This window comes from Macadamia integrifolia, unplaced genomic scaffold, assembly GCF_013358625.1.
Source record: "Macadamia integrifolia cultivar HAES 741 unplaced genomic scaffold, SCU_Mint_v3 scaffold2957, whole genome shotgun sequence".
In the NCBI taxonomy this organism is placed as follows: Eukaryota; Viridiplantae; Streptophyta; class Magnoliopsida; order Proteales; family Proteaceae; genus Macadamia; species Macadamia integrifolia.
The window spans coordinates 1,715-11,669 of record NW_024869088.1 but is presented as its reverse complement, the minus strand read 5'-3'; the positions used below and the strand labels follow the sequence as shown (position 1 = coordinate 11,669).

General features: G+C 35.3%; 2 protein-coding genes across 2 annotated transcripts in view; both read right to left on the bottom strand.

The window, feature by feature from the left end:
• Positions 1 to 936: 936 nt before the first annotated feature.
• LOC122067524 (polygalacturonase-1 non-catalytic subunit beta-like) lies at positions 937 to 1,779 on the bottom strand. Its single transcript, XM_042631372.1, has one exon. The coding sequence runs from the start codon at positions 1,777 to 1,779 to the stop codon at positions 937 to 939; it is 843 nt and encodes a 280-aa protein (XP_042487306.1).
• Positions 1,780 to 8,913: 7,134 nt separating this feature from the next.
• Positions 8,914 to 9,955, bottom strand: part of LOC122067523 (ABC transporter C family member 3-like) — a gene marked incomplete at its 5' end in the record, with an annotated part of 2,361 nt that continues 1,319 nt past the window's right edge. Inside the window, 3 exons of the mRNA XM_042631371.1 lie at positions 8,914 to 9,048; positions 9,163 to 9,402; positions 9,608 to 9,671. Coding sequence (XP_042487305.1) covers positions 8,942 to 9,048; positions 9,163 to 9,402; positions 9,608 to 9,671 — 411 coding nt within the window. The remainder of the gene's footprint in view (positions 9,049 to 9,162; positions 9,403 to 9,607; positions 9,672 to 9,955) is intronic.

Genomic DNA, 9,955 nt, shown 5'->3' with positions numbered 1-9,955 from the left:
TCATAGAGGAGTGATCTTGGCAATTGGTGCTGAAGATCATTCTAACTTGGATTCTCTACTACATAAACAAGTTACATTGTAAATCAGAATATCAGGGAACCACCAAAAGTTCCCCAATTGAACCCATTGAAAATGACATGAGTCTGGCAGCACAGCAGAACATCTCCCTTTCCCTAAGGAGAAGACAGCTTCCATCTGAAACCCCCCACCCCAACCAACCCAAAAAAAAAAAAAAAATTTGAAGCAAAGCCTAAAAAAATTGAAGCAAAGCCTACACACATCAAGATAAAACTTAAAATATGAATCATACAACTCATCACTGTTGAATTAAACACCACTCCAGGAAAAAAGAAAAAAAAAAAAAAAAACCAGACCAATATTTCTTTTTGTTTTTTTGCTAAAACAGGCCAATAGCCAAACCTACATACATCAAGATATAACTGAAAATAAAATTTATCACCATGAAATGAATCATACAACTCATCACTGTGAAATGAAATCAAAAACCCAAAGCATATGTCATGCCTCATCGTCGAGGTGTTTTAACCATACTTTCCCAGTCACATCCCCTGTTGATCCTAGACCAAACCTTCAGATCTTTCTGGAATTCTGGTCGTGCAATTGAGTTTACTGGTGTGTATGTAAAGGATACCCTGTCTTGGTGTATAATTTTGATCAGCGACTTTCAGGCTTCCTTTTTTATTGTAGAATTGGTTATGTGCGGTATGGGTGCAACAGGGAACGTTGGACCGAGTTTTCTTTTGATTTCAGGTTATTGTCATGCTGGAAAATTGAGTAACAAAATCATATTGAAACTCAAAAGGCATGGTAAGCAGGCCAAAATAAGTCATTATTTATCCTTCAAATAGCATAAGCAGTAATATGTATAGTAACATTAAAAAGAAGACTAGAAGATAATCAAACTTCAATTGTTTCTCAGCCTAGAGTCTTTGTCCAAACTATTCCATTCTCATTTATCCAATGGCAGACTTCAATTTGACCCGGGCCAAAACCTAGCAACTTAAAAGCAAGATGATTCGGATTCCAAGTTGATGTGTCATAATGGCATGCCATGATCGCATGATTCACTTTCTTCTTAGCATGTATATCAACTGCATAAACTTTTACTTTTTGTAAAATATGGCAATAATAGACTTGAAATATGAATGGCTGGCTATGACATAAGCTTGGTGATTCAGAAAGATTTCCATATATGAGTTTCACAGCTCCAATTGTGACATTCTCATATGATCCTTCCACACTTTCAGTACTCCATAAATGAACATAGTGCCCTAATTCCTTGGAAACAAAATCAATAAGATCCTCGGCGGAAGTCGCACAAGTTCTCTTTTCACCTCGAATGGGGCTCTTCTCACATGTTCCAAGGGTGTCTTGAATATATTTATCCATGTTTGATTCATCTACCACACCAAAAAGCTTCTTTAATTCCTTGATTTGGGCAAAGGAAAATGGGATTTTTGAGGTCAGAGATCGCGGTAGGAATGATTTATATGACATAGGGTCCCTTAGATCAGGGATGGGCATGAAACTTCCCTCTTTCACCATTGACTCCCGGAAATATGGCAATCCTCCTTGGCTGGCTACAGAAAGGGGTGTTTCATTAGGAAAATCATATTTCAGTTTGGCTTCATTCCATTGGGCTATTGGCGGCAAAGTTGTATTGTCTGTTATCTTCTTCACTAGTGCATTTGTGGAGCAAGCAATATTTGCCTGTTTACAGAATGAACGCAGGTGAAAAGACAATTCATTTTTCTCCATAAGTTTCATAAACAACGCCTCTTGATGGGGTCTTAGTGGAGAAGCTTTTTCAGATAACCAGTGTGGAGGGAATGGAAGACCAATATGCTCTTCCCAATATTGTAAGAATGCATTTTCAGCTTGAGAACCCTACAATTTCATGGGGGAAGAAAATAAGAAAGACAAAACAAGAACAAGCAATAACAATTAACGTTGAAATAAATGGATAATGAAAAGGCATCATTTTTCTTACACTAAAGTATGCTACTATCAGAAGACCAAGCAACAGAATGGGATGTGTCATGGTGGAATCTGAAACAGAGAATGGAATCAATTGGCCTTTGCTTTTGTAGGAATGAGTTGTTTGTTGCATAAAGAGGGGAACCTTGAATTTATATAGAAGATTTTTTTTTGTATTACCAACAAATTAAAAAGGGGGAAGTAAGTAGCATCTTTAAAATGCTCATTGATTCTTGGTCCTTAGTGACATTTTGCAGCAGTTCAATCCGTGGGAACAAGGAATTGAACCGGACGTACCTAACAAAATCTACTCCCATATTGATTCTGGAGAGCAAGAATCAATAGAATAAAGGATTAGAAATGCAACCACCATAGCCTGCTAAATGGTAAAACATACTTGTAATTTCCAATTTTTTCCTATGAGAAAGTGAGAAACTTCTCTTTTATGAGTAACGTTAAAAAGAAAACTTCCGACTATGTAAGTTCTTAAATGCCAAAATTACCCTTTAATAAATCCTATTTTCTTTACTTATCAATATAGGTCTTTGTGTAAAGCTTAACTGTGGTAGTCAAAGAAAAGATTTAAGGACTTGACCACAGAGGATTATCTGGAATCAATTCAATGGAAAATCACCCATTGCTTTCGTGAAGTAAATTCTGTTGCGGAATTCCTAGCGAATTCTGCTGCAAGGTTTGAGATTTCAGATCCTGTTCTCATGTGGCCCGCTATGGTGTCCAAAGATCTGCACATGGATGCTACCATCGTCCCCATTATAGATTTTCTTAATTCTCCTATCCACTGAGTTAGAGTTTCTTGTTTCTTCCTCCTGTTGATGGCAATGCTGAAGGTGGGAAAAGTGTCAATATGCCTCTTTCTTTGTTTTCAAGTTCTAGTCTAATTTTCTCATTCATTCATTCTTAATATACATGACTTTTTAGTGGGGAAAAAAAACACTTGACCACTAAGACTATTTGTTTGATGGAAAAAATGAGGTGAAAATGAAGGGGTGGGATACTTTAAAGGTTTTCCATAAAATTATAAAACCCTAAGTTATTTGTTTTGATGGGATGATAATGTAGCATACGATATGCATTAAATGTTTTGTTTGGTCATGCAGAAAGGGAACCCTACCTTCCACCAAAAAAAATAAAAAATTATCTCATCCTACCCTACTTCAAAGTCCTTCATTCCTATCTATGAATTCTTATTACAAAAAATTTTGTGAGTTGTGAGGATATAGATTATATTATTATTTTACTATTTCACCTTATCATTTTATTAGTCTTTCCTCTCCTTACGATTACTGTCCTTTGACCCCATTACATGTGAAGCCCATAACTGTTCCTTTTCCTCCCCTTGTTCTCGCCAAACAAACGGGTTTAATGGTATATACGACTAGAAATTGTGGAGAAAACCCAACCCTTGGTGTTGTCCACCTCTACCATGACGACAACTCCTTACTTTTTTTGCTAGAAGATCAGATTGTATTAAAATATGATGAAAAAAAAGAAAATATAGTACAAAATCCAGAAGTGAGCATCCACCTTCGGCATTGCCATCAGCAGAGGCTCACAGCCGCTATCTCATAATTCTAAAGCGAGGGTGCCAGCTACATCAATTTGTGACTCATTGGTGATGTGAATAGGAAGATGCACATCATCACTAGCAACCCCCGACTTAGCTGCGTCTTTTTCCAGAAAGTCAGCCACAGGGTTTGCTTCTCTGAAGCAATGTGTAATCTTCCACTCGATCGAGTTCAGATAATCAAGAAGGTGTGTCCACTTCTGGAGGACAGACCTGGGAATTAGCCTGTGATGAAAGAGGGAAACAGCCACTGAAGAATCTGACTCAATCCAAAGATGCCTTATGTTCATATCACAAGCAATCTTCATCCCCTTGATAATGCTCCAAATCTCAGCTGAAAAGCTAAAGGAAACACCCAAGAAGATCTTGAAACAGAGAAGCTTCCTACCATCATGATCCCAAAAGATACCTCCTCATCCTGCCCAACCAGGATTACCAAGAGAACAACCGTCAACATTTAGCTTCACCCAAGATCTCAAAGGCTTGCACCAATGAACTTCCAAAATAGGATGAGAGGACCGAGAAGCTATTTCACACTGCTCTAGAGAAGTTACCGATAAATCCATCGTCTCATAAATTTAATGCCTTTAGCTCAAATCATATGGTAACTGAATTCTTAAAATTACAGTGCTACAAGTGACGTGTGAGGAGAAAAGTTTCTCCTTGATCTTAGCTCAACCCCCTATGCGAATTGTCCACAAAGTGCTTCAAAGGCGATGCCTTGGACATCAACACCACTAGAGACAACAACTTTGTGCCATAAAACCTTGAGGGGAATAAAGAAGGTAATTTGATGTATGTCTATGATGTAAGGGATTTTTCCTCTATCTTTAGGATTTGGAGCAATTGTTGTTATTCATCTCAGAGTTTGGATCAGCTCCTCATACGATAATGATTCTCGTACGGTGTTTGATCTATAATTGGACTCCACTGAAAATAAAAACCAATTAAAAGAAGAGAGAGATTAAGTGGAGTCCAAGTATGGATTAAACATTGTACTAGAATGATTCTAGTGCGATTACCTGATCCGCACCCTTCATCTCAACCGCACTTTGTCAAAAGTATTTTAAAACACCAATAAAACACAAGGAAAAATTAAAATGGTCAGAATCAATTTGTTGTGTTGGGTAAAGGGTCATGTACAACTGAACTAGTTTTTGCCACAAGAAATTGTGATGTGGTAATTTCATTCATTGCATAATGGAGTGCCATTTGGATTAGTCACTTATCAAATTCCATTGCCAAAATGTATCATACTGCCCATTTTATTGGAATTTATCCTTTTATTCATAGCTACCCATTTGTTTTCCCTACTTCTACAAAGTTCTAATTTTTAATGTACACTTAAGGCTTTATTTGTCCACCTGGTCAAATCAAATAGGTCCCAAACTCATCAGTTATGGAAAATATCTTCACCCTAACTGCCCACAAATTTGAGCTTTACTAAGTTTCCATATGGAAAATATTTCAGCGATGGAAAACCATTGATATTAACTTCCCCAGTCTTCTCCCAGGGGATTAAGCGAGCTAAAGAAGAAGGATGGAATCTAGGAGGAATCTGGAGTGATTCATTGGAGTTACAATTATTATTTTATGATAGTAGTCCCATTTTGTGTCCTTGGAGTACAATCCCTCTCTATTTTTATGTCTATATACGCATTTTTATACCCCATTTTTGGCTCAGGCCCAACAATGACATGGTACTGTTACTACGTAGGATAGCATATATGGTGATGATCAAACTAACCCAAATCTCGAGCTCTAGCTCAAACACTGATGTTTCTAACTTTATTTAATGCATTTGACTTTTTCTTCTTTGACAAAATATAATAATAATAATATTCGAGTGATGGAGGAAACAGTTAATTATGAGCAATTGGGTGTAACCTCGTTGGATTTGAACTTGTTTTGTATGATCTTGTTAATAAATATTTTTCTAGTTAGGCCTCACTATACAAGTTGGGTGTGTTCAAATTAATGACCATGCCCTTCCCAACGCATCTCAACTCCACAAATAAAAAATAAAAATTTTATTTTAATCCAACAATGGAAGTCCCTATGTACCCTAGAAAAGGCATTTACAAGTCCAAAAAAGTTGATTATACAGATACAGATGACAACCAAAATTTACTTTTACGATTACACCCAGTAAAACAATAATGTATGACATAAACAATTCAAAATGTTCTTTATCCCAAAAATATATATATATATATATATATATATATGTTGTCACCCAACAAGTATTTCCTACCTAAAAAGGTAACTGGAAATGAAACAGCCAAAAGTAACTCAAGAAAATCATATTCAATACCAGCAAGCCACACCTTTCCTTTTCAAAAGGTTATATAGATCATTTAATTCCTTTGACAACTCCAACTTACCGAAAATTGGGTTGTGAAAATATTTTTGAAACAATAACACATCAATCAAAAAGTTGTCCTGAAGTGCTATGTTATTAAGAAGATTTTTTGCAAAGAACTTCAGCCATACACTTTTTGAGGTCAGAATAACTCCATATGATTGGCTATAGGAATAATTCAAATTGCCACTCTAGGAACCAATTTGAGACTTTTGAGTTAGAGTGCATGACCATGAACGGAAAAGTTTGAGAGGAAAAAATCAACCATAGCAAGAGTATATTTGGTAAAATCATAGCAAGAATTGGTAACCACAATTTAGGTATAGAAAAGATAACACAATTTTTATCCAAACAATATTTGGCAGTGTATTATTAAGTTGTCTAATGTAGCAACAAGCAAATTTTCTGTTTTACAATCTATAGGGCAAAAGCTTTTTGACGGATATTTTTTAGAGGTTATCTCATATGGAAGAATGATATGGCAATTTAGAGCACATGGGTATTTACAAAATGGTTTAGGGTTGGCTTCATCTAGACTTGGATTCAAGAATATATGCTTCCATGTAATTCACCTGTATTTTCACATTTCCATTTCTTCTAAAAAATGCAAATTGTTTAATTGGATTTTCAAAGCTTTATTTTGCCACTTAACCGCCTCCTTTTTAGTAAAGGTTGGAATATGAGTAGGGACCTTGGGTTCTACTTGTGCATAAAATTTATCTTTATCCAATGTGTCTCGTGGTAGATAGTTATAGCATTTTAAAGATATTGACAAACCCTTTTAAGAGACATAGCATATTGTTTCGAGAGACATAAAACACGTTAAAGATATGAGTCGAAATGCTCAAAAAATGTACGAAAATGTTTAGGATATATTAAAAAAAAAAAAATACAAATTTGAAGCATAACACAATAGATAAGTAATATATAAAACGAGAAAAAGAAGCCTAAAAGGTGGCCAGTGTGCCTACACACAGGGGAGGTGAATTGACCACCCCACCCCTATGAAAAGTAGAAATCTCACTATTGTTGATACTTTTGCGTGCTCTCTGTTGGCCCCTATGTTAGTATAGGGGCCACGTTGTCTATAAAATACGATAAAATAAGTGCATATAATTGATTATGTGTAAAGGATGAAGTTTCTTATATGTACTAATACCAAAACAATATATCATTTTCAGTTGGAGGAAGTTTAATGGTTTTAATGCACATCATTGAAACAAAATCTAGTTTGTTGCAATTTTTTTTTTCAATCAATCAGATTGTTTTTCACTAATTTACCAATTCATTGTAAACAAAAAAATAAAAAATCAAAGTTTTGATAAATAATTATAATTATGCAAATCTAATTTCAATCCTTGATTGTAAGATATTTAATCCCCAAATGATGATGAAATCAACACTACTAAGATCACTTGTGCTAGTACAAGCAAAGAATCACGTCAATTATGAAAAAATAAAACTCAATTAGAATACCTTTTTTTTTTTTTTGCTAGAAATCAGAATTGTATTAAAATGTAGAAGAGAAAAAGATTTAAAGGTACATCAAAGGATCCAAAGCTAAAGAAAGGACCCCACCTTCGGCATTGCTATCAGCAGGATCCTCCAAAGCTATCTGCAGAATCTAAATCTTGGTTTGGAGAAAGAATCACATCTAATCTCCTCAATAATATGAGTAGGAAATTCCTCCATTGTTCCAGATACTCCTGTTTTTGCAGCTGATTTATCGATTAGAATACCTTACACGAGCTATACTTAAGTATTGTGTTGTGACAAAATCATGTTCTACAGTTTATAAGAGATATATTGAGTTTATCGATAGGTATCGACCATATTGGGTCACCTATCGACTTGATAAAGTCGACACATTCTTTTTAGATATTGTATCAGCATTTTTTTTTTTTTCTAAAAATTCATTTTTATTAAGAAGGAGAGAAAAAATAATATACAAGCTGAGTCTTACATTTTTTTGGCCAAAGATCAGCAAAGAATGTCATTAACAAAAAATGGTGGTGCAGGCATAATCAAAACCCATTGAACTAAATATCCACCTTCAGTGTAGCCATCAACAGATTTTTACCAATCCCAATATCTGCATAAACCGAAATCCGGGTCTTCTCTGAAAGTCCCAACTTACATCAGATAAAACAAAAGGAGTTGTTAACCATGAGGCAAAACATTTTGATATAGTTCCATGCTTTGCCAGCTTATCTGCAGCGATATTAACTTCCCCATAACAATGTGAAACTACCCAATTTATCTCATTCAAAAAATTCTTGTAAAATAACCATCGTTGCTCGAAACACCATGGAATTTTTTTATTCCTAATGCAAGTAACCATTGCATAGGAGTCACACTCAATCCAAATATTTTCAATGCCTAAGATCTTTGCATGATGCAGGCCCTGAAAGAAGGCCACGAACTCTACCATAAAATTAGTCCCTATCTCTTCATATTACGAGAAGCAAAGGAGAGAGTTACCTTTATCATCTCATGGAGCTGAGTCTTACATGACATCAGAAACAACGGCAAGAAAATGGATGGTTTTAAGAAAAAAACCAGGATCACACTCCCACCTTTGGCATTGCCATCAGTAGGAAGATAGATCCATAACTCCACTAACAGGGCTAAATAAACCGATATCTAGGCCTACTTTCAGCATCAATTCGAAGCTCATCCTGAATATTGCAAGGAAATGAAGGAGAGGAAACTGAGATCCCACCTTAAAGATATGATACGTCCTTTCCTAAGGTCTATAGACATGTGTAAAGAAAAAGATTTCCCTCTCATTTATGCTTTACCTCTAATACAATAACTCAATGTTCTATCCCCACCCCCTCAAAAAAAAAATATTATGCCAACCCAAATAATTACAGTAAGTCACGATATTACTCTACTGTCTTTTCCCAACAAAATTTTTTCATACTAAAAAAATCAATACATCTCTGTCTAATTCAACATGTTTACATTTGACCATTCAAAACTTATTCAGCCTTTCAAAAACTAGAGCTACATCTTCGAGTATACTCCTTAACAAGCTTTGCAAATGACGAGGACTTGTTCTCTAGCAATTTGGCTGGGGAATCATACTCCAATATAAGACCTGCTTGATAAAAGAAAATATGTCAACTTGATTAGACAAGCACTAGAGATAAGAAGACTATTACCCACTCAATTGAACCCATTTTTTGTGTTGTACTAATTGCTAGTGACTAACCATTATCGAGGAGGAGGACCATATCGATATCAAGAATTGATGTTATCCTATGTGCAATTATGATGACAGTAGACCCTGAAAAGTGTTGCCTAAGGGTTTGCTGAATAAGATAGTCGGTCGCAGTATCCATTGATGCAGTAGCTTCATCAAGTATTAACACTTTGCTCCTCTTGAGTAATACCCGTACTAAACAGATTAACTGCCTTTGACCCATGCTCCAATTCTCTCCATTCTCAGTTACTATGACAACCACCATATGAAAATGGGTTAGCTATTTAGGATCTCTTTCCTCACTTTTTTTTTTTTTAAGGAAAATGGTTGCGATTGGGGTTGGGTTGTGCACTAGAAGATAGATACATCATACAATAATAATTTAAAAAGGATTGTGCATGAATAGATTGATGTTAGGCAACTTTGGTATAGAGTACATATAACAAGAACCAACCTGAAGAATCCAGCTTCCCTTCCTTCTTTCTAATTTCATCACCAAATTGGCATTTATCTAAAGCCTAAGAGAATAAAAGACCAATGTCAACTTATGGCCTTGCTTGATTATTCAACATAGCATTGAAATGATCATTAAAGATGAACTAAGCAAAATATGAAATGAACAAAAAAGGGGACGCCAAGTGAAAATGGAAAACAAGACAATAAAATATTGCGCTTCCTAGACCCCAACTAAAAGAATATTGAAGGCCGAACGTAGCCCAAAGATGATCTAATGCATCCAATGAATGATATTTTTTTTATTCTTTTTGGTAAAAAAATGATTTTTTGTTAGAAAAAATTAAAA